This window comes from Platalea leucorodia (assembly GCF_965183815.1).
Source record: "Platalea leucorodia genome assembly, chromosome: 6".
Lineage (NCBI taxonomy): Eukaryota > Metazoa > Chordata > Aves > Pelecaniformes > Threskiornithidae > Platalea > Platalea leucorodia.
Genome location: NC_138828.1, coordinates 27,035,882 through 27,061,128, shown reverse-complemented (window position 1 = coordinate 27,061,128; position 25,247 = coordinate 27,035,882). Strand labels below are relative to the sequence as shown.

The following is a 25,247-nucleotide window of genomic DNA, read 5'->3' as shown; positions in this document are numbered from 1 at the left end:
GCCTGGGGGGGGGAAGGGGAAGGGAATGCCCAGGGAGGATGTTAGTACTTGACAGGTAACTGTGTATTCAGTCAGTAAAGCCCCACATGAGGTAGGTAACTGCAACAATGCCCTTTCTACAGGGAGCTAGAAACCAAAAAGAGCAATTGATTTCATCAAAGCAAAGGAAGAAATCAATGTCAGAGAAATAGGAGATGCCGTGCAGCCGTGCTCAGCTTTTCTCACTGTCCTAAAAATGGGCTGTCCAGACACTTGCTTCCATAATTGCATCGAAGTACTTGTGAATGGGCATCTTTGGGGAAAGATGGAAAAGGACTAGGTATGATTTCACTAGGTGAAATGTTCCTCTTGCCCGCCCGCCCCCCCCCCCCTTTTTTTACCCTCTGTTGCTTAGGTTCTTCCTGGAAGATAAGTGTTCCCATAAAAATGACTGTGAAATCTTGAGACTTCATGAAAAATCAAATACTTCAAACTTTTTGGCACAAATCCAAGCGCATCCAAGACTAGAAACTGGAAGTTTGGTTTCTGGTAATTCTCCATTTTGGTTTGGGATTTTAGATGCAAGTGCAGAATTTCTCACTAGAGAATATCCGTTTTTCCCCTTTCCAGCTGGTGCTGAAGAATCACGTTTGTGCTGGGAGAAGGGAATTCCAAGGAGATTGGTGGACCTTTTCACAGAGTAAGCATTTTCCACAGGCGGGGTTATGCCAACCATTAAATGACTAACATGTAATTAGGAGGCTGGATACTTATAGTTGTCATGTCCCTGATGCCAAGGGAGTCCAGGACAGCTGTGGAGGAGTGAGCACTGAGGGAGATGAGGCTTGGCTGACCAAGCCATTTATGTTTGTATTTGTGTTCGGCCTTTGTGTTGGCTATCTCAGGAGGCAAGTGACTTACCGTTGCGGACAGTGTGGTGCCTCTCCCGTGTGGGTTTTGCAGTGAGCGTACGGTAGAAGGTGCTGCTGCTCAGGAGGAGGCCTGCTGTAGGGATACGAGTTGGACAGAAAGCGAGTGCTGGAAAAGGGAAATCTCGCGCACTTCCTGTTCTGCTGTGGTGAAGAACAAGTCTTGCCTGGGCTGGTTTATCTGCTCTGTCCATCTCTGCCTGGGGAGCTCTTTGATGCGGAGCTGATCCGAAGGTTAGAGTCTCCTTATCGACTTCATGCTTACCTCTGTTTGTTTTTATTCTGAAGTTCGCTCCCTCATTTTGCAATAACCCACAGGGTGCTGGGTGTTGCGCCAGCCGTGCCTCAATGAAGGATCTTCATTCAACACCTTTCCCTTCCCGTCACACCAGTCAATGCGACTCCTGCGTTTTCCAGCAGCATTCGCTACGCAGTCCAGACTTTAGTCAAGCCTTGGTTGGTGGTCAGAAAGGCTACCAGACCTACCGGGACCTACCATGGGATCTTCAAAAGTAGGTGGCGTGTTTTAACTTGGCAAGTCTGATTTGGAGGTGTAATGGTGGTAAAGGATACTCTCTATGGGAGAGCTTTAGGATTTCAAGGGCATATATAGATCCAGAAAAGAAATTTGTTTGTTCTCTTGCCTGATCATGGACCTTACTGCTCTATCTCTGCCCCTTTCATCCTTTTAGATCTAGGGTACATCATGGATCAGTCTGAAATGTGCAGCCTGAAAAGGGGCGATAGATGGAGGGAAAGCTAAGCAGTAAGTTGCAGGCTGAAAAGGAGGTTTTGGAGGTTGTGGTCTGGATGAAAAGAATAACATACGACTGGAGTGAGAAATGCAGAGGGGAATCCTTCCCTAGCATTGCCAGGAGCACAAAGATTTGCTTTCTGTTTAGAAAGATGAAGTGATGGCTTAGGTTGACACTTACCTTTCCTCCCTGTCATTGTCTTGTTCTGCCCCCAGCAGGCTTTTATTGCAGCAGCGCAGAATCTAGAAAGCTCTTCTGTGTCAAAATCAAATGTTAATAACACGATTTTGGGAAACCATGGGTTTTGGTCAGGTCTGGTTGCAATATTATTTCCCTCAAACCCTGCAAAAGTTAAATCAGTGACGGCAGCACAACTGCATAAGGAGAACACTATAGGGGTTCATCATTCCAATTTTGACCCTAGTACTTTTAAGGAAGAAGCCATGGTTTCTAGGGAATAATGACAAGGTGTATTGTATCTGAAAGTATTTTGTGCAGTCAGGGATGCTGGATATGCTTAGTTTTGTTTTACTGTAACGATTTTTAAGATGGTGCTGTAAAGTTCAGAGTGTTTTTACAAAAATAAGTCTCCCAGCTGCAACACTCTATACTGTGCTCTCTTGGGTCAGAGCAGGGATCTGGTCGTAAATGTACAGCAAGCCTCCTGACATTTGTTGTTTCTGTTTAACGCTCTGGCTCCTGGATTCATGTGGCAATAGGAGATGCTCAGTCTCCCTTGAGTTTGTTTTTCGTTGTTGCCTCAGCGATTGATGAAGCTTAAAAGTATGACTTCAGAAACAAAATCCAAAGGAATCTGAAATGAAACACCCTAGTGATTTGGCTGGATGGCTGATTTTTTTTTGTGTGTGATCGCTAAAGACTACAATATTAGTCTCCTCTCAGGCATTCCTTTGGGCAAATGGCTGTGGATGATTCCAAGATACTACTTATTTTTTCCGTCCTCAGTATTTTTAAAAATTGGTGGGTTTGGGTTTTTTTTAATAATTTCTGGACATGCTGAAATAGAAACATTGTTTCTGGATTGACAAAACTTATGCTTTATGCCCACTTAAGTGTTTTTCTCATTTTGTGAGGACAATATCATTTTAGTCATTAGAGTGTTGCCTTTGCTAGGAGAAGAACAAGTGCAGCTTTATGGTTCTGTGCTCCTTAGTGGTACTCTGTTCAATACCCAAGGATCCTCTGCCCTGTTTAATATCCATACTTTTAAAAGCCATGCTGGTCTAACTGTCGAGTGAGGAAGAAATCCCCATCAGTTGTGAACACCAGTTTGTGCGTGTTACATAAAGAGGGAAAACTAAGTGAGAGTTCTCTAGCTAGCAGAATTGAAAAGCCATTCCTTTTTCTAGTTAGATGTAAACCTAGTTGCCATGTCTTGTTGATACCAAGAGCGGTGTAAATAATTTTAATAACAGTGTGCTAGAGGGTAGTTAAACATCATCTGAGTCCAGTTTGGTTGCCTCCTAGTTAGGAAAGGATTTAGTTGTTTAAACAGTTGTTTAGATTACTATAAAGTACGTTAGGGGAAATCTGTGTTGGATAATAAAATGTTTACACATTTGGGAAGGGATGGAGACTGCCTGGTCTTAATCAAAGACCCTGGTAGCCTGTTAAATGTCCAGAGTTCTTTGCTGGGCAGGGATGTAGATCTGAGCATGGAGCTGTAAGCCTTGCTGTTTGAGCTCATCGTGCTGTGCCTTAGTCTCTTACGAGAGCGGTGCTTCAGTATTAGCTTTATCCAGTTCCAAGATGCCTCTCTTCACAACATTTCAAGCTAAGTTGCAATGTGTGCTCCATAAAATCCTTCAGGAAGCAAAACTGCTAAGGAAAACCGGGTGGAGTAGACAGCCTTGCTGGTCTTGTCCCTCTTCTGTTGTGCTGTGTCCTGCAGTCTGGGAAGCAGATGCAGTGTCCTACCCACAACTTCCTTGTGAAGATCTTGTGCCCTGGCAGGGTGAGGTACAGAGTAGCTGGTGTGGTATATGGTAGTCTAAAAGTGAATATGTAGGTGGAAATGCAGTGCTACTTGCACCAATTTGTCATGCAATAGGTGGGCAAAATGAGTGTAAATTACAGACTGCTGAGGTGTAGCAGGAAATGGATACCAGCCCTGGTGCAAGGACACTCATGTCACATTGGCATTACTGGGAGTTAACCTTGATTATTGCAGGAGGCAGATGTGGTTCCTGCACGGTACCAAACAGAAACCTATTCTGCTCAGTTTGCCCCAGAGCAGATCCTGATTCCAGGAAACCCTAGTGAAATACTTTTGATGCTGGTACACACCACACCTGATTTGACTCATATGGAATTGGTACCATTTGTGTTTCCTTGCCATGTTCACTCAGTTTCTGACCATTTTAGACAGGAAAACCAGAATGAGAAAGGACCTCCTTCTGAGCCTTTTAAAATCTAGTCATCTTCATTAACTGAGCAAGCCCCAGTGTAAACCCAGCAGTTTTTCTGGGCTCTGGTGTTCCTGTTAGAGGGTGCTGCAGAAGTGCCTCACTTTATTAATTTTTTTCACAGACAGTTTTATGATTGGGCATTTTGGGTCAGCATAAGCTTTTAAAATCAAGTCATTTGCTTCCATCACATACTCCTCCCATGTCTGTATTTCTGGTTACAGAGAGATCTTCATTCCGAATGAAGTCGAGCTAACACAAAGCTTGAGATGGCTTAATTTGACATGCTTCTGATACAAGACAATCTGAAAACTTCCTGTGGTCTGTGGACAGATTTGGTGATAACAGGGGGACAGATTTCGTATGGAACTGAACATGGGAATTGTCCAGTTCCTCTGCCACTGGAGAATTGCCTGGGGTTTCAGAGTCTCAGCTGAACCTCTTGTTTAAGGAGCTTTCTCTAATTTCAGCAGCATTTCTCCCATGAATAAATTTGTCCATCTCTGTTCAGTGAAAATACCTTGCTAGATTACAGCATCTCACTGTTTACCTACCCAGCCTAGCAATTGTTTATTGTATATGAAGTAGAATATATGGAAAACCTTTATTATTCAGCCAGAAATGTAAGCTTCCAAACTACAGGAAAAGCTGGATGCTTTGGGTCAGATTCTCAGTGTATATAAGCTGTCACAGATGCACACAAACTATCACGAAGGCAGAAGGGCTGGTTTTGTTGTATCAGACTCGCAGAACTCTTCAGGAGTGATGTAAGTATAGTTGTTTTACAGTAGTATTTCATATACCAGTAAACAGATTTATTTCAGTAAACAGATTAAAACACCATCACTGCTAAAGCTGATGCAGTGGTTTTTATCAATTTTTTTTCTCAAAACACCTTAATAAGAGAGAAGTACCACACATATTCCAAAATTGTGGAGAAAATTTGGCTATCTAAGCATGCCTCTCTTACAGGACTAAAAACAAAGGACATTTAATAGCCCACGAGATCATCTCTAGGTGACTGTTTTGGGTTTGGCTGTTGGGCTGTCCTGTCAGCACCTTTCTTCGGCAGACACTGTCAGTGCGTGCATGCCAAAGCAGAGCCTGTGTTCTCTCTCGTGCTGCATGCTGACTTAGCTAGACACTGTCCCTGATATGAAGCTCGCTGCAGGTAATGGAGGGGTTCCCACAGGTGTTAGAACGTGCTTTCTGCCCTGGTGAGGAAGACCTTTGAGGCTTTTCCTCTGAAGCGGGCGGTTTGACTCATAGAAGGCAGTTTTAATTCTGCTTCTTTGCAAGAAGTGAATCTAAATTCCAATAGGTAAAAGACACTCTTATTTCTTTTGTAAACTAAGTTTCTTTTGTAAACTGCAGTTTCAGGCTGCAGTGAGGCAAGAGCATGCACAATTTATTTAATACGATGTTTGATATGTTTGTTGAATGGTACCCTTAAAAACAAACAAACAAACAAAGATATTAGGTAAGATTTTAAATTTTTCTTTGAGACCGACTTTTTTTTTTCCCTGATACTCCTCTGTTACTAAAAGTCAACAGACATAACTAGCTGTGTCCTTCTTATGTCTGCTTTGTAAAATGCACAAGGGGAGGGATCCCTCTGGCTCTCTGTTTATTGGTGCGAGCTCCTTGTTGAGGAGAGGGTTCCTGAGGGGCTTCTTTGCGCTTATGATGGGGGGGGAACCCAAGTACAGAATGCAGGGCTCCAAATCACCTACCGCCACTCAGGAAAGGTCTCGGTGGGTATTTCTAAGAAAATGTCAGCTGAATGCTAGTTGAAAAAGCCAAGACAGTGGTAGGAATTATTAGGAAACAAAAGGAGGACAACCAAGTAAAATTGTTATGTCAGTGTGACCAATTTTACATCAGTTTTTGTTTCTGTTTGCCAGCAAATATTTCACTCCTCTTCCTAATCAGACAAATCTTAACTGGGGACTTGGCACTCTTCTGCGGAGAGATGAAATCCAGTCCCTGACTGCAGTGTATTTAAGATTACTGCACGGGCATGGTTGTCTGGGAAAGAGCAGAGTCCCTGGGGTAGAGGGGAGGACCACGCAGGCTGCAGGCAGAAGGCACCCTGACAGAAAGCCCACTGAGGTCAGTGGGAGGCTTTCAGCTGGTATTTGGTTCAGGCTTAAAATCTCCATTTCTGCTCTGGAGGATTTCAGTGACCTTCTCAGCTGGAGTGTTTTTGATCCTGCTGTGCATTTGTAGGTTATGCTCCCTGTTCCCTCTCTGTTCAGCCGATAGTTCCCAAGGAGTTAGCAGGGACTGCTCGACTCTTGATCTGAGAAAATAAGTTCCCACTGTTGAACTTTTATCAGCTCTCTGCAGAGCATTCAAGCTCTGATGGGTCGTCGTGTCGATCGAAGCTGTTTCAGTTCTGGGATAGTTACTTCTCATGTGCATATTGAATCCCTGCGAGGACTGTCCAACTTGACACAATGGGACATGTTGTCAGATGAAATAGTTGATCTTTGAGGAATGAACCTCAGGAGCCAGAGCAAAGCAGCAATAAAGCTCAAAGTTAATGGGAATGGAAAAGTATCAGCCCGGCAATGTTTGGGGTTTTGTCTCACAGATATCTTTGAAAACCTGAATTTGAAATCCTCCTGGTGTGCTCAATCTGCACTTCTATTCAAGTGGGGAAGTATCCAGATGGTACAGCCTAACCAAGGGCATTTTACTCAAAAATACCTTTTGTTTTTAAAACCGAGTTTTGTTTTTAAAACAAATTAGGAGTGGAGTGTAAACCTTAACAGTCATTTCATGTTGTATTTAAAAAGAAGAGGGAAAGTTTATTCAGAAAAAAAGGAATAAAAAGAAGACATCCCAAGTCCCAGAACAGCCCCCCCCATTATGTGACTTTCTAAGATTCATTTATCAAACAGCTTCTTGTCTGAGGAAATTCCCTTTAGAAGCTGATGCTGTCCCCCCTCTGCACCTCTTTGAAACGATGCTCTCAAACAGGTTTCATGAATTAAGTGAAAGTCACGTGTATGAGTATAATTACATGTGTGAGTAACTGTTGTGGACCAGGGTTTCTGTTTACTAAATGATAACATGGAACTTGGAAGAAATAAAGCATAAGGGTTATAAAAAATGTTATACTATGTACAAAAGAATGCTGAAAAGTTTTCAAATTATATAGTACTCGATATTTAACTGTGTCCCAGCCATGTAACTTCTGGTCTGAAACTGTTCTTTCACTGATATGATAGGCAGTAATTTCTTCACGCTCACCTGCTGTGGTGTAGAGGTGGCATTCAGCCTTTCAAATGGGCTTCTCAAACCCAGCATTTTGGTTTGGGGCTATGCCAGGATCATTATAGCTGAAAGACCTTCTGCGTGTTTTTCCTTCTGTGCAGCTTAATCAAGACAACTGGTTTTTAAATGAGAGTATCTACAAGAATGAATGTAAGCTGTGTCAAGTTAAATGTGGGTTTTTTGCTTGTTTTGTTGGCTTTTCTTGTAGCTTAGTCTCACTTCAAACAAAGTAGAAACATTTGCAAAGCATATAAGCCATGCAAAGGACTACTAGCTGGACTGGTGGAAAAAAAACCCCAACAAACCCACGTGACAAATTAAAGCCGAACTTGCCACTGACTTTATGGTTTCACCTAAGAGCTACTATTTAGAAATATTCTTCATAATGAGGTAGAGTCCTGACTATTTATACCTGCATATTTTTAATTTCTCCAGTTAAAGTTGTAAGGCAACTTCCATACAATAGTCTCAGAAATAACTTTGGAGCTGTTAATCTCCAAAGTCTTAACAGGACTGTTTAATTTCAGTCTCTTTTTTTTTTTTTTTTTTCCCCCTGCTATGGATTCACAGATGCATTTTGAAGCAAACCAGATGAAATGAGAGGTTATTTAATAGCTGTTTTAGAGGACAGCAGGAGTGAAGGAAACACTAGCTAGGAGATCCAGGACAAGTCAGAACAGATATGAGTGACAAATGAGTATTCCCATTTTCACTCAATCAAATGTCATGGTATTTAGCCTGAGTCAGTTGTTTTCGAAGCCGAAGTAATAAGGCTGTAATTGTAAGGCTTTACAATGAAATTGGAATGAAAAATCAGAACCTGCTTCGACAGTGCTTGCTGTCGCATTCCTGCATGCAGCTGCAGCAGTTGCTTGCAATTATTTCAACTTATTTTAATGCATTTAAACTTATGGTTTATGAGGTATGTGTTCCAGACATGAGCTATGTGTACTCTATTATGAATGTGGGAACTCACAGAGATGCCTCATACCCTCAGGAGAGGATCCCTGCAGCCTGCTGTCCTGGGGGAAGCTGTACCTTAACCTGAAGGTGTGCATGTTTGCTTGAGTGAAGTAGCTGGCTCTAGAATGAAGGACTCTTTGCCAAAAATTTGTGGCTTCCTGTTCTGTATTTTGTAATGGCTGATAACAGAAGAATGCCTTTAAGGATGTTCAGATGTCTTTGATTTTATAGCCAAAGGCAGAATTTGCTGTAACCAACCTTTTTCAGGCAGTTTTTTGTCTAACTGTAATACTGACCTATCGACCGTTGACTTTCCTTGAGTTAATTTGGATTAGCACCTGTGTAATTAAGAGCATGGCAGACAGAAGTACCCGGCGAGGCTTCCTACCTACATTCCCTGGTCCGCTCACATGTTCTTGCCCTTCCCTGTCAATCCATCACTTCAGCAAATACTGCTTAAAGCAGTGCTTGCCTTTTGCTTTTAGATATAGTCTAAGTAAAACAGGAAGCACAGGCTGGTCCTCTGAAATCTTTCTCTTTTTTGTCCAGCCCTGCTTTGCAGGCTGAAATGGACTGAGCAGATTGGATAACGTATAGATAAGTACTGTACAAAGCATGGGATGCTTTTTACCAATTTTATTGCACAAATCAGTTTTGGGAGCAAAGGCGCCAGCGTGTCTGTGATAACTGATTTGTTTAACCAGTTGAAAGCTGCCTACATCATCGTATGAAATATACACCTAGCTGAAAAATAAGTTTTATTCCTGAAAATTTCCAGTCGGGTGTCACATAAGAAAGTGCTTAGTGGGACTCCTATTTAATTTGGCCCTGATAATAAAAAAAAACCAACCCTCAAACCTTGTCTGTGTTCCATGACTTCTAGCATATCCCAACATCTATTTCAAAATAGTCTTGAGTCATGGTTTCATTTTCAAGGGTGTTGGGTGAGAAGTCAATTAATACTGCTGGGAAGAATCAGCTGATGTTGAGGGAGAAACCTTTAGCTTCATTTTTTTTTGATTTTTCAAATAGAAAAGGATCTCTTCTTAATCTTCTTCCTTTGTTCTTCTTATTTTCCCCCAGAATTCGTCAGCCAGCCATCAAAATAAGACATCTTGAGCCCTGGAAAATTGCTCTAATTGTTATTGGAACAGCAGTGGCAGCAGCGATCACCATTGGTCTCCTAGTTTATTTTCTGGCATATGGTAAGTTTTACATAACGTATCACTGTTCCAGTGTTTAGTGTGTTTCCTTTGTGCTTGTTGTGCCAGACAATGCTGGGAGTTTGCTTTTCATCAGTCTGTCTAAAACTCATTTGGGAAAAAAACACTGGCTTCTCTAGAGCTCTCTTTCCTTCCTCATTTAGCATCTTTGCAGATTTCTTAGGAATATTTCCTGCTGTGCAGGGTGGTTTAGGGCTGTGGTTTCTGTTGGCTTTCACTTCCTTTCACTCCTTTCTCATCTTCCTCATGATCTACTTCTGTGATGAGGTCAACAGACAAGTCTTCTGGTCTCCCTTATGTGAGTGACAAACAGAGCCTCCCCCTTGTCTCTGTGGTGTTTCTCTGTTCCCTTGCCCCGACCACCAGCAGCCTGCCTGCCAGGGCTTGGCATTGAGTGAGCATACAGGCTAGGAAGGAAGGTAGCTGACTAGCAAGATGCAGCTTGTGATCCTGTGTGAGCCCAAAGTGCTGTTCATTGGCCACCAATGTAACTGTTGGGGAAACTGGGCTTTTTGTCACTACTTGGCTTAAATCACCTAACTCAACTGAGTCAACTCCTGGGCTCCTAGCTTTTGGAAGCTGTATTTGAATGGGTTGGATACCCATTCAAATTCACCTTCATACAGGTGAAGGCTCATCCACTCCCTAGACATCTGGACATCAGTCAGCCCCAGGTGTTTGTCTAAAGTTCATTTGTCTTGGTGCTTTGAGTATTGCCTGTTCCTCTTCTTTCCCTTGCAGATCAGAAGCTGTTCTATTACAGTGGCAATGTAAAAATCACCAACATCCGCTACAGTAATGAATTGTCCAGACAGTCCTCAGGAAGGTTTAGAGACCTGAGCGAAAGGGTTGAGAGACTGGTAAGTTTGGACCGTTGTGCCTTTCCATTATTGAGGACTGTGTGATAAATACAAGAGTCATTAACGTGAACAGCACGCTCTTAGACCACAGGTGTCTGGTGCACCCTGAGCCCCCATGGTTAGCCGACCTGGAAAATGGATAGCATGAGAGTCATGGTTAACAGAGTCCCTTGGGAGGCACCCCTGAAGGGCAAAGGAGTCCAGGAAGGCTGGATGTTATACAAGAAGGAAATCTTAAAGGCGTGGGAGCAGGCTATCCCCATGTGCTGAAAGACGAGCAGGCGGGGAAGAAGGCCAGCCTGGCTGAACAGAGAGCTTTGACTGGAACTCAGGAAAAAAAGGAGAGCTTGCCACCTTTGGAAGAAGGGGCAGGCAACTCAGGAGGACTACGAGGATGTTGTGAGGTTATACAGGGAGAAAATTAGAAAGGCAAAGGCCCAGCTAGAACTTAAACTGGCCACTGCAGTTAAAGATAACAAAAAATGTTTTTACAAATATATCAGCGACAAAAGGAGGGCCAGGGAGAATCTCCATCCTTTGTTGGATGCAGAGGGAAACATTGCCACAAAGGATGAGGAGGCTGAGGTACTTAATGCCTTCTTTGCCTCAGTCTTTAATAGTCAGACTGGTTGTCCTCAGGGTATTCAGGCCCCTGAGCTGGGAGATGGAGATGGGAAGCAGAATAAAGGCCCACTAATCAAAGCAGTCAGCAGTCAGCGACCTGCTCCTCCACCTAGATGCTTACAAGTCTATGGGGCCAGACGGGATCTACCTGAGGATACTGAGGGAGCTGGCGGAGGAGCTTGCCAAGCCCCTTTCCATCATCTATCAGCAGTCCTGGTCAACCGAGGAGGTCCCAGATGACTGGAAGTTAGCAAATGTGACACCCATCTACAAGAAGGGCTGGAAGGAGGATCCGGGGAACTACAGGCCTGTCAGCCTGACCTCAGTGCCAGGGAAGGTCATGGAGCAGATCATCTTGAGTGCCATCACACGGCACGTGTGGGACAATTGGGGGATCAGGCCTAGCCAGCATGGGTTTATGAAAGGGAGATCCTGTTTCACTAACCTGGTCTCCTTCTATGACAAGGTGACCTGCTTAGTGGATGAGGGGAAGGCTGTGGATGTTGTCTACTTGGACTTTAGTAAGGCCTTTAACACCATCTCCCACAGCATTCTCCTGGAGAAACTGGCTGCTCATGGCTTGGATAAGTGCACTCTCTGCTGGGTAAAAAACTGGCTGAATGGCTGAGCCCAGAGAGTGGTGGTGAATGGAGTCAAATCCAGCTGGCGGCCAGTCACAAGTGGTGTTCCCCAGGGCTAAGTGTTGGGCCCAGTTCTGTTTAATCTCTTTATCAATGATCTGGACAAGGGGATCGAGTGCACCCTCAGTAAGTTTGCAGATGACACCAAGTTGGGTGGGAGTGTTGATCTGCTGGAGGGTAGGCAGGCCCTACAGAGGGACCCGGACAGGCTGGATCGATGGGCTGAGGCCAACTGCATGAGGTTCAACAAGGCTGAGTGCTGGGTCCTGCACTTGGGTCACAACAACCCCATGCAACGCTACAGGCTGGGGGAAGAGTGGCTGGAGAGCTGCCTGGCAGAAAAGGACCTGGGGGTGCTCGTCAACACCTGGCTGAAGATGAGCCAGCAGTGTGCCCAGGTGGCCAAGAGGGCCAATGGCATCCTGGCTTGTATCAGAAATAGTGTGGCCAGCAGGACCAGGGAGGTGATCGTGCCCCTGTACTTGGCACTGGTGAGGCCGCACCTTGAGTACTGTGTTCAGTTTTGGGCCCCTCACTACAAGGAGGACACGGAGGTGCTGGAGCGTGTCCAGAGGAGGGCAACAAAGGTGGTGAAGGGTCTGGAGCACAAGTCTTATGAGGAGTGGCTGAGGGAGCTGGGGGTGTTTGGTCTGGAGAAGAGGAGGCTGAGGGGTGACCTTATTGCTCTCTACAACTGCCTGAAAGGAGGTTGTAGCCAGGTGGGGGTCGGTCTCTTCTCCCAAGTAACAAGTGATAGGATGAGAGGAAACTGCCTCAAGCTGCACCAGGGGAGGTTTAGGTTGGATATTAGGAAAAACTTCTTCACTGGAAGAGTAGTCAGGCATTAAAATGGGCTTCCCAGGGAAGTGTTTGAGTCCCCATCCCTGGAGGTATTTAAAAGACAGGTAGACATGGTGCTTGGGACATGGTTTAGTGGTGGACTTGGCAGTGTTAGGTTAACAGTTGGACTCGATGATCTTAAGGGTCTTTTCCAACCTTAACGATTCTATGATTCTATGATTCATGATCATACCTGGCAGACCAGGCACTTGGCAGTCTGCTTGTTCTAGCACATCACCTCTCTTTGTCCCTGCCGTGGTGAAGCAGATATTGGCAAATAATCTCAGCTTCCTCCTATATCACTGATCATTTGTGTGTGTCTTCTCTTTCCCTACCCTGAGCTTGGCTCTGTGACTTATGCCCCACTGTCTCTAAGGAAAGCATGCTTTTCCACCCTCTCCTTTACGGGGTGGGGAACTCTACCTATCAGGCTGTTGCTGTGTGTTGAGAAAACAATACACAAGCCCTTTTCCTGTGCCTTTGGTATGTTTTGTTGGGAAACCCTCCTACAAGTAGCAGAGGCTGCTGAATGGCTCTCAGTCATACAGTAGCTATGGAAATAAATAGACACATTGCAATTTCCTTTCTTGTTTTCTCTTAGAGACACTTCTCCACAGATGATAATTACAGAGTTCAGTTCTTTACAGCAATAAGCATGTGATTGTGCTTGTATCTTTTTGTGTTTCATTCATCAGAGTCCGATGCGTATCTCTTACCTCCTGTTTAGCAACCTTGCACAGATACTCAGTTAATAGGAGAATCAATGCTTTGCTCCCTACTGTCACTTAATTTAGGGCCATGCCACTTGTCCACAACAAAATGTGAGCTGTGGTGAACATTGTTCTGGAGAAGTAGGGTGCTATATAGGGATTTGGCAGTGATTTGGCATCTCTTCCCGGCTCCACTGCTGAGGGCCTTGGAGTTCTTAGTCAATTTGTCCTCTCTTCTGTACTTGTTTCCTTTCGGCCCTCTTTGCCTACTGGGAACCTTACCATATTTCCCAAGATCTGCTCCTGGTGCATATCTGTATGTACAGTCTTACATGAGCTGCATTTACTTAGGTGCTACCACTTTACAACTATTACCTAATAATTGCAGGCTTTTAACCTTGTGATATAGGACCTTGGAGAGGGAATGTTCTCCCTGACCAAGACGACGTTGTGTATTGCTGAGGCGGGAGGAAGGCAAGGGCTAGGGAGAAGTCTGAGGAATAACATTTCATTGAGTAAAGTTGTATCCCTTTCTCCCACTCCATTCCCTCTTCATTTTTCAAAAATGTGGCTCCTTTGGCAAAGAAACACTTGTTTTAGCGAAGAAGTTCTTTCAGACAGTATCCAATGCAGTCAGATTTCCTCTGAACATGGCTATTAATTTAGATGCTTGAATGGAAGCCAATGCTTTAGAAACCCTGTCTCCTTTATGGGTGCTGAGCACTTCTGACAGTAGTGACAGTAAATACCAGTGCTGGTTGAGCAGTGAGAACCATTATTTCAGAGCATGTTAATTGTTACCTGATAAGTAACACCATAACAAATATACAAAGAACTGTGTTGCCTTTCCTTCATTTCTGTCACTTTTCTTAAGAGCTGTTTCTAATTCAGCCATTAACTTCTACCTCCCTCTCTCAGATTTGGTGAGTTCTTTGCTGTAATTTTAGGTCAGCTGATATGAACGGTCCCTGCCATAAACTTTGACTTTTTTTTGTTTTTAACTCCAGGTGTTCCATCTAACAAGGACGTATGAGATGGAGAATTGTCCATAAGCTTATTTAAAGTGACTCCATACACTAATGAATAACAGTAGGTTCCTTGTAAGTCTGATTCTCTACAAGCAAAACTCAACTTGTGGTGATAAAAGTCAAAGCAATCTTTCCAGAGACAGAAATATCCTCTTGACTTCTTGACAGACAGCTGTCTCGGAACATCTGCATTTTTATTTTCAGGGTTTTCACAGCATCTCTTTAATAGAGGAGGAGAGAGTTGAGTTTTCTATCGCATTTCCTGATTTGTCTGGATTTAACCAAAATCCTTTGCAGTCTTTCCCCGGCTGGTGTCAGGGTTTTGGATGTCCAAGCCTTCCCATTGTCATAGTAGTAACGATACTTCAAGCTCATCTTGTGAAACAGTGAGTCAATGCAGATAAATGCAATGTCTTTCACAATACTTGGTGCAAAGTGAACAGAAGTGAATCATCTCTGATAATCAGAAGCATTCAAATTACCTGAGTTAGTGCAACTCCCTGCCAAGTGCTCCCTTCTCTGATCCTTCCCTGATGAAGCCTCCTTGTTTGCCCCAAGAACAACCCTGAAAGGAGCTCTTTTCAGAACTGATGTTTCACTAGGAAAAATGTTTTTGCTCCCATAGGGAAGTCATCCCATGCCTTCCCTGGGACTGGCAGCAAATGTCCTGATGTTTGCTTTGGTTTCCAGAGTCGAGTAGTAACACCCATTGTGTGAACATTCCCGACTCTCTTATCTCATTGAAGGTGGGAGGGAATGCAGCGAGATCATGCCAGAGAGCTGATGAAGCTGGTGCACCAGTCAACATCTCAGCTGACTGGAAAGTCTGGAAAATGTCTTGTGGGGTGGAGCTGGGGGGACTGAGGAACAGATGATGAAAGGTCTTTGCTCCTTGCCTGGCTTCCTGCAAGTGGCTGTGAGGGTTCCCTTTGTGCTCTCTTGAAAAAGCAGACCTGACTGAATGCCACTGTGGAAGGAGATGTTCGAGCTCACCAGAGCCTCCTCCTTTTTCTAGCTGGATGGTTCTTCCCTTGCCAAGCTAAGATGCACTGTGCCAGACTGTCGCTTCTTGCACTGAATAAAAAGGGCACAGTCACGGCCTTAATGGCTCCTTCCCCAAGGTGCCTCTGTTTTATAGTGGGTTCACTTTAATGCTTGGCTGAGCTGCACAACTTTTACCCACTGTTTTTCTCTAACTCCTGCACCAGACTTGGTTTTTTTTTGTTTTTTTTTTATTCTCCCACAAAATGTATTAATTTTTTCAGATTTCCCAAGAATGCTTTGGAGGCCCTAACTACCCTTTTACTAACAGCATCCTGGGGGAGATTTCCAAGGCCCTGCTTTGCTTCTTCAGCCCCTCTGGCACCCCAAAGTGTGGAGGGAGCTGAGACAGCCAGCTCTAGATAGACGTGGGTGACTGGATGATCCCAGTTGCCTACTCTGGGCAGCAGCACTAACTGCCGTGTCTGCAGGGAGAAGGGTGGAGGGGCTTTGTATCCAGTGTGGAAAGTCATCTTTGACCCCAAGGGAAGGAGGTGTGCATTCAGGAGAGCTTGAAATGAGTACCTCATCAAGCCCATCTTAATGAGAATTGTCTCAGCTGAATGCTGGCAAGCGTCTAGCTGTGAGAGAGTAGTGGATACCAAGCAGCCACAGCATGTGACCCCTTCAGTACATGGCTGGGGGTTCAGTAGAAATGGACACCAGCCTTTACCCTGCCCACCAGTAACTTGCAAATGTACCTGTCTCCTCTTTTTACCATTAGAATAACTTTCTGACACTTTCTCCTACATGTTGTGGGCTTTCCCCTCTTCAAGGACAGCCTATGCCACCCTTCTCCTTTCCCAGGTACCTAGTATCTCCCCGTCTCTTCCTCCTCTGGCCAGAGCTGTTCCCAGCTCTGTTGTCGGACTGCTTCTCCCTGTCCTAGTCCATGTGTCTTTGGACTCTTATGTTAGATACTGTACCCTCCTCTGCCTCTGGGGCTATGCCCTGGTCTTTATCCCCTACTCTCTCCTGCTCCTACGTGATGGTAAGCCAGGCTGTGGGTTGAGTGGATGGATGCTCCTCAGGTATGAGTGTAGCGTGGCTCCCTCCTTGGCTAATTGGGTGGTTGGGGGAGAGGTGAGGTGTTGGTTTCCCTCCGTGGGTGCCTCGAGCCATGGAATGGACTGGCATGGATTTCCCCTGTTGTCTCATCATCCACAAGGCACCTGGGCTCTCCCCCGTCCTTCCACCATCTGAAACCAACACAGAACTAACTGGCTGGATCTGGGCAGAATGGTTGGGGATTGTATTAAGAGGATACCTGGGTACTTCCCCTGGGAAACCACTGTCTATCCCAATATTTCTATTGAAGTAATGGAATTTCATCAAGTAATTCTTGCCTCAGGACTTGGTGTTGTGTGTCAGGACATCTCTTTTAGAAACAGACATCTTGTTTCAGTGACTTCAAGTGATAAGAGAATCTTCTGTGTCCTTAAGTACAGATGTTGGGGAAAGTAATGAATACAGCTCTTGAAGTTTGTCCTGTCTGATAGAATTGAATTAGTGTGGGTTTAATTTAGAAATAGTGTCTCTACTAGGTATTGCAGAGGCACTTGCGATACCACAGGAAAATGCTGCAGAATAGTTCTGATGACTGTGCCTGTTCTCTGTCAGTTTAAGGACTTGCTGATGAGTCCCTGTACTAGAGCTGGTAAGGAAGGAGGCAGTTTTCTCTCTTGGGAGATGATGATTTTAGAGGTTGTTAACACATTTCTCTCACTACAAGGGGGGCGAAGCAGAGGTGCAGGCAAGCGCCATGCACCTTCCTCCACACAGACACACCTCCTGTCCTTTGTGCTGCTAAGGTGAGCGAGGATCCCAAGGGCTGTCAAGTGCAGCATTTGGTACTCAGTAGTTCTCTGCAGCTCTGTGCCATCCCTGCCGCTTTGTGGCTCACAAACAGGGCTTGCTAGCTGAATCCAGTGCCTCTGGGCCACCACCACAAAGGACACGAGTGGGGTGCAACGGAGGCTCAATTTGTCCTCTGCATGCTCAGCGGTGCAGATTCTCAGCTGCTTCTGCACAGTTCAGTTACAGCCAAGGCAGCCTGCAGTTTCCCAGCCTCCGGGCACTGATGTCTCCTCTGTGCAGACAGGGAACTGAGTTGGGGAGTTGAAAGGCCAAATCCATGAAGCCACTTCAGCACCTGAGAAGAGATCCCTAGAGATAGGAAAGAATTTTTCAAGTGCCTATGGGTAGTCAGGAAAGGACCCACCTAGTTCTTTTGGCATGCTCAGGTTTTATTCACCCTCGTCACAGCACCTGAGTTTCTTTGTGTTTCTTCTCTCTTAACTCCCATGTAGACACTTATGCTTCCATGGAAAGCAGAGCTTTAACACCTGGTAACCCTGTTTGGTGGATGGGTTAGCCTTCAACAGGATGCTTGTAACTGAAAGACTCTGCTTTATACCCAGTGATAAGCTTGCAGTCATCCTGATATCAGGAAGTATCTTGTATCATTTGAGTTGTGAACAGCTTACTGTCACATCTGCAGGGCCAAAGCCTGAAGTACTGGCTAAGGTTTCCATCTGAGCTAAACTCAAAGGAAGCCTAGCTAAAAAGACCTGCTGCAGTGAGTGAGTAGATGAGACCTCTGTTTTATGACACTTGGCCTCTTTAGGGTCAGACGTGACTCAAGTCTTCCCGGGGAGCAGAAGTGTGCGTGTGTGTGTTTGGGAGAGAGAGGGAGGTGAAATACAAATCCCTTCAGAGCCAAGAGCTAGCTGCAAAGCTGGCTGAAACTGTACACGAGGTGTGTTTGTCACACCTTCCATGTGGGTGTTAAGGTACAGCTCAGAAGCGTGTGGCTTGCGCGATCAGTGCCTTATGGTCCTTGGGTCAGGAGGTTAATTCAATAGGAGCAGATCCCCAAGGCAGCAGGTTTTTGAAATACTTCTAAAGACTATTTGCTCTGGGAGACCAGACTGTGAGGACTAACTTAGAGGTGATAACTGAACGTGCCCCAAGAAAAGGGAGAGTGCTGAAGTTCAAGGGAGTCTAACATGACTCTCTTTTTTACAGCAAGTTGAAAAGTACAAGTATCTACAAGTATCATGTAGCTTCATTTGCTGTATGTGTGCTGTTCGCCCCCCACCCCCCATAAAACATTTCTTTTCCCCTCTCAGCCCCTGAAACAAAAGAAAATTGAAGATAAATTGGACAGATCACAGAAAGAGAAATTATGGTAGCTGCAGCAGCCAAATCTTTCCAAGGACTTTTCAGAGTCTTGCAGCACCCAGGCCAAACTGAGTAAGAATGTTCCTGGTTGTAATAAGTTTCAAAAGAGATTTGGTACTGTTTTCAGATACGGATCCCAAAATTTAAACCCTAAGTCCTTATTTAAACCCAAGCATTCCTAGGCTCTGTATGTGCTTCCTCAAGTACTTGTTTCGTACTGATACGAGGTGAAAAGAGTGGAACTTCTATTGAAAGTTTTTTCTTGTTCTTCACTGAAGGCAATTTTATTTAGAAGTGCATCTATAGTACAAAAGCCAGAAAAAATGAAGCTTTTTAAATGAAGCTCTTTAGAGACTCTCCTTTTTTTCTTGTTCTGCAAAATAGTGTTGTAAAATGGAAAAAAAAAAAATCTTTTATCTATGTAAAAAAGATCGTTGAGATTAAGGAGCATTTTGAGGAAAAAATCCTAAAATAAATTAAGGGCATTTGATGACAACTGCTTTAAAAGCTTTATTTTAAGGGAATGGTTCTCACAAATAGGAAGCATTGTCCTTGGATGAGCATGGTACAGTAAGGGTGCCCTCTATGGGTGACCGGGGCTCGAAACAAAGCAGAAAGCATCTTTCCATGGTAATTCAGCCAACTGGGAAACATGGCAATGCAACAGTGGCCGAGATGACAGTGTGGCGACTTGTTTGTTTAGCTCTGGAATTAGAGGTTGACAGCACACTTGACTGTCAGTATGTATAGATACAGGTGTGGCCTTAAAGATATAGGTGAAATGCTGTACACTGAGAGAGGAAATAACTCACAGAAAGCACTTGCATCTCACTTGTGATACTTTTTTCAGAAATTCTTATCAAAATCAAAAGAAGAAAAAGACCACTGCCATAGGCATATACTGCATTGACTTTTGTTTCCAGTTTTTCCTGTTTCCACAAGTCACAGTAGCACAGGGAACTAAAACAATATTGAGGAAAATACAAAGTACTTTTAAATGCTAGCATGAGTTGATGCAGTGCAGTGCATGAAGCTGTAGCTTAGTGTTTTTCCTCACCCATAAGATCTCAAACTGTCAGTGTGGTCTACCTAAATAGCATGAATTTCCAGGATGAAATGGTTAGTTATCAACAATGTACCTATTATCCAACTTTTTCTCTAACTTAAATTCAGTGATCCTTCAATGTCATTGATTCTTTGACTTTTTAATACAATGTAGTTTTCTCAAGTAATAGGCATACAAGCTGATTTTTCTTTTTCATTTTTTTCTTGGTTCATCAAGGCAGAAAGTCTAATAAGCATGTACAAAACCAGAAAAATCATAAGAAGACACTCCCCCCAAAAATAAGTAACTCTAATTCAGATCCAGTGTGTGGCAAGAAAAGCTATAAAATGTGCACAAGGAAAATGGATGTGAACCTCAGCTGGAAAAAGGAATTCAAAATGAAATAAAGGGCAGTTATCGATAGTGTGTGTGATTAAGGGTAGAATCTTATCTTAATTATAGACCCGCAATCCAGAATTACTGCATTGTTTACAGGTAATTAAACAAATGAAGTGATTCAAGATGTGAACTGGTGTCACTGAGATCAAAATCTGGCTGGTCAAGAGAGTGGTTGTTTAGAACATGGTGTTGTCAAAAGGGAGAATCCAAATGCAGTACTGAACTTGTGTGGTTGATGGTATTTGGGCAATTGTAACTTGAATATGTCATTATTGATATTCCTTAGATTTCATTAAACTATTCTTTTCCTAAGAGCTATTTGCTCCTATATTTCAGCTCCTTACCTCTGTGTATTGCTTAAAAAAAACAGAGGGCACAGAGTCATTTTCCTGGGAGAAGCATACTTTGGGGGGGAGGGATTGGCCCAGATGGCTTTCTCTCCAAACTTGATTTTTCTCTCCAAAAGCTGGAAAATCTCCTCCCTAAGCAGCCAAAATTTCAATGGCAGTGTGAAAGTTTTAGGAAGCTAATTATGGACAATTGAAAGCAGGGAGTAGGAATGGGAATACTTAGGGTGACCTTAATTCCAGCTGTCGCTATTACATGGCTATAATGAAACTCTCATGCCATTACATACCTTTGAAATTAGTTGCACTAGGCATAAGCATGGTACTTTAAATCCTGACATTATCCCATGTATTAGATTTCTTTTAATTTCTTTTATCCGAAAGACCAGTCTTTTTAGGAACTACTGTACAATGTCGGTTATTTCTCTTTTGCAGCCAATGCCTCCAAGAACCACCCAGCTGAGCTCCTTATTTTAGTGCAAAGTCAGATAAGGCTTACTCACCTCCCAGCTTTAGCAGTCCAGTAGTTTAAACTCTGTCAGGAGTTTTTGATACCATTTGCAGATGTATGGGATCACACTGCTATTGCCTGCCGTGACACATGCTGTCTTTGTGTACGTGTGGTTTCTGATGGGAAAGTTTTTCTGATCTTCTGGTTTGCTGGAGGCCCGTGGATCACTACACTCACTCTCCTTCAGGTCCATTTTCTTCGCCTCGGGCAAGCGCTGTGGCTGTAGGGCTGTCTCTGCTGCGAGTAATCGGTCTCTCTAAGGGGAGTGTGATGTCCACATCCTGGTTTGGGACAGTGCCAGCTTCAGTTTTTGCTGTCTTTCTCCTCCTGCCCTCTCTCCCTCTAATCTCTGGGAGGGTTCCCAACTAACCCCTCAGTTGAAACTTGGGCAGGAGATATGTCAGGTTCTCAAGGGAGCTGCTACTGGATTTCCGTTATCATCAGCTCTGGGGGTCTCAGCAGGTTGAGCTGTAAATTGGATGCAAACTGGCAAGCAAGTTGGATGCTAGGTACAGAATTAACACAACTGATTAGTAGTAATTCATATTGTATGATTGCCACGAAACTGGAGAGAGTTACTGAACCAGGTGGTATGTTCTAGTTAATATTTATGTCAAAAAGCTTTAAAAATCACTAATAGTAGGCTTTGCATCCTAAAGAGCTAATGAGGCAAGAGGAAGAATGTAGTATGAGGATAGCTGTTGAAGGACTAAACTGGCAACAGGCAAAAGAGCAATAGTATTGAGCAACAAGAGGATTTGTGCTCCCAAACCTACTGAATGCTTTTGAACATCCCACGCAAGTAATTCTGTGGGTTCAGCAAATATTCCAGAGGAAAGTTCTGTCAAACTAGATTTAAGATAACCTTTTTAATAAATGCTGTTGCCCTGCGTACAGAGGCAGAGCAGTGTGTGGTGGGAGAAAGCAAGGGCTGACACAGCCAGCCTTGCTGGGTCACTTCCAGACCCAGCTACACGTCTGGGCAAGCCCAGCTCATGTCAGCCCCATCCTAGACTGGAGCGATGGGATCCCTGTCACATGTGACCTACTTCCAGAGCCTGGGGTTTTTTTGGGTCCGAGGGAGGCAGGGCATATTGGGTGACTCTGAAATCATGAAGATTTTAGTAGGTTGCTCACAGGCCGCAGAGGGTTGGTCACAGTGTGACACAAGAAAAAAGAGATAGGATAGGAAAACAAGACTTGTTCATCAAGGTGTAAAGCAACTGCTGGCTGCAAGGAAGAAGGAAGAATTTCCTTTGTGGCTGGGTTTGTACAGGTGGTAACGTTTTGCCCTCTTATTGCATCTTTGCCACTATTTCTTACTGTATTGGCATAGATGGACCAGTGTTCAGGAGTGAAGTTCAGTTTGTCTTAAAAAATTATGCTGCGTGGAGCGAAGTTTTGTAAAAAGGATAGAGGATATGCAATTAAACTGAGGAAATGCCAGATGGCATTAAGCTAAACTAGCCAGCAAACATTAACTTAGAGAAAATCTGGTTTGGACGAATGCTAAAATAAAGGCTGTCAGGAAAATGCTGCTCACTTGAAAGGAGCAGGACTTGGCACTTGGTTGAGAATGCCTATAGACCTTGCCTGCAGCAGCAAATGTCACCATTGAGCAACTGCTAGACAAGGGCCAGGAAAACAAGTGAGATGCACTTAATCAGTGGTGAATTTAAGGGATCTGGTCATGACAGTGTCACTTTTGAGTGGCTATAATAAAAACAAAATGCTTAAAATGAGTATAAATGCTTCTCCCAGACAGGACCGGGTCCCACCTAGTTGCCGGATGAAGTTCTAGTTGCTTCTGCTTCCAGGATTGTGACTCAAGCTGAGAAAAAAGCTGTAAGCAGGCTGGAGAGAAATGTTTACTGTTTGATATGGATGTCAAAGGCTTTACCAGAAGATGAACAGTAAAAACATGAGACAGAACATTCATTTTTGAAAGTCATTATCTGAAGGCATCTTGCTACATCTTTTCCTCTTACATAAACTCTGTATGAATATAAAGATTACAGTTAATAATTCAGGTTACCACAATCATCATTGAAGGAAAGAGGAGATTTGTGACAGATTCATGTCTGTCAAACAAATTCATCAGCGGGTGAGAGATAGGGGCCACAGTGCAGAGGTTTGGCTAGCACGTCTTTCCTGATAAAACATAGCAGATTACAAAACTAAAAAACACCAGGTCAAGTCTGAAGGTGTTAAAGGCCCTGCAAGGATCCCTGGAAACAGAACCACTCTCCGTTGTTTTTTTTTTCTCTTGGTGATGATGTACTAAGGCAGCTCTTAAGGAGGGGAAAGTTAGTGACAGTATGTAACAGGAAGAGAAAAGTGGCTACTTTCTCATTCAGATACGAAATTGTGAAAGAGAATGGAAGTAACACAAATCCGATAATTTTGATATCATTTTAAATCATAGGCTTACTCTTCTCTCTTTTTTTTTCTTTTTGTTAAAAGCCCTGTGTGTAATTGTGTTTGTCAGATGCCACTGGAAATCTTTGTCTTTGCTGCAGCACGTGGTGTTCCTGATCAGACTGTACAGAACATCTAGGAAGTGGTCCGGGGTGAGGAGAAAAGGAGAAAGCTGAACATGTTGGGAGTACAAAAAACACCATCACATGAGCTGCTCAGGCTGTGGCAAAGATACACAAGAGAACGGGTGACAGAAGTAAGGATCCCTGTATCTGCTACAGAAATGCAGGTGGAAAGTGTAGCAAAAACACTTGCAATCTCTGAGATGAGACAGTACAGATAGCTTGAAAACGCAATTGCCAGGAGGAGATGAAGGATTCAGGAATGTCATATTGACTTAACTCTCCCTTGCAAGGGATTGTTGAGTTCTTGCCTTCTTCAGTCCCAAACTTAGTCAGCCTGCTTCCGCTTTACTCTTTAGCAATGTGGGAGCTTGAGGTGTACCTCAGCCCACCTCTTCTGTTTGCAAAGGACTCTGCAAAGAAGTCCCTGTCCCAAAGATCTCAAAAGTTCTCAGCGGCAGTGCAGCCAAAGATAGCACATGCCATTGCGTGCCACAAAGCTGGCAGTGCTACTTAACTACATGCTTCTGCTTACACAATCATCAGTGAAGCAGTTAAAACTGTGACAGAAATTATAAGGAAATGTTATCATTAAAAAAAACAACCACCCAAAACAAACCAAAAATAAAAAACCCAACTTTTTATCTGAGGGCAAATACTTCCAATAAGCAAGGGGTGTGGTGGTGGAACAGGCTGCAGAGTTATAGGAAACAAAACACTTTATTCTTGATTTCTAACTGTATGTCTCATAAAATGCAGTGGTAGCAGCTGGCAATCTGCAAAGTGACAGGATAAAGCGCATTCTGCATATATACAGTAGCTTGTTGCAGTTGATGTATTTTTTTTCCATAGAATTTTGTCTGTTCCAAAAGCCTAAGTAATTCCAGATAACTGCCAGTAAGAGCAAGACAAAAGATTCAGCTCAATGCATGACCATTAAGAACTTTTCTTTTTTTTTGTCCTTACTACTCTATGCTTAAAATCACCTTAAAATAATAAAACGTGTAGTTTTCATCTTGAAATTACTCTGCTTCGATATCACTGTGTAATGACATGAGGCTTCATCTTATGACAGCCGCAGCTGGAAAGAGGGGCTTTGTGTTCTTTGGGAGGAATCACCCCCAGACCTCGTGCTTACATGCTTGTTTCTGTATCTGAAAGATTTCAACACACCAGAAGTTTGAGAACCATTAGTTTTTTCTTTCCGTTGGAAGACAGAAAATCTGGACACTTGGCTAAATCAGACAGCCTGTATGGGCTAAAAACTACTACTACTACTAAAAAAGACAACTTGCATGATTTTGTAAAGCATTTCTACGTAGTGTTTCCTGTAATGCATTTGATGATTACAGGACACGTTCGATCTACTGGGTCTTGCTGATAGGAGGAACTGCATAACTCGCTAGTGACTTTGCTGTTTCTCAATACTTCAGTGATCCTGAGCCATTCCTGGCAGAATTTCATGCCATGTTATATCACACTGGGCTGTCTCAGACTGATCACGCAATCTTGAGACAACATTCAGCCTAAAGCAGGATGTGGTTAAGCAGGCACCAGCAAAGATGTCATTTGGGGATTGATTCCTTATGAGTCCTAGATTTCCAATTTCTGATGAGAATTGCTTGACAATTCCCCTAGCATGTGGCAAATCATGAGGCTGTTTGGGGGTTATAATTTGAGATCACTATTAGTTTTGCTATAAATTTCTACAGGACCACAGATAAGTGCTGTATTGGAAGGGACCCCTACAAGAGAGGCTCATTGCAGTGCAGAGCACAGCATGCTGTATCCTTTTTGTAGGCCATCTTCAGGAGGCTGTGCTTTGGGAGACTGCAGCAGTATGTTTCAAGGATGTTTGTAAATATCCCTCATTATGCCTGGGAGTGGACAGGACAGCACTGTAGTGGCACACTGATGTAGT

The 25,247-nt window shown here is 43.7% G+C and overlaps 1 protein-coding gene across 1 annotated transcript in view; it reads left to right on the top strand.

Moving 5' to 3' along the window:
• Positions 1–1,256: 1,256 nt before the first annotated feature.
• LOC309592752 (transmembrane protease serine 11E-like) overlaps positions 1,257–25,247 on the top strand; it is a gene marked incomplete at both ends in the record, with an annotated part of 44,495 nt that continues 20,504 nt past the window's right edge. The window contains 3 exons of the mRNA XM_082316547.1: positions 1,257–1,420; positions 9,418–9,539; positions 10,299–10,417. Of these exons, the coding sequence (XP_082172673.1) occupies positions 1,257–1,420; positions 9,418–9,539; positions 10,299–10,417 (405 nt within the window). The remainder of the gene's footprint in view (positions 1,421–9,417; positions 9,540–10,298; positions 10,418–25,247) is intronic.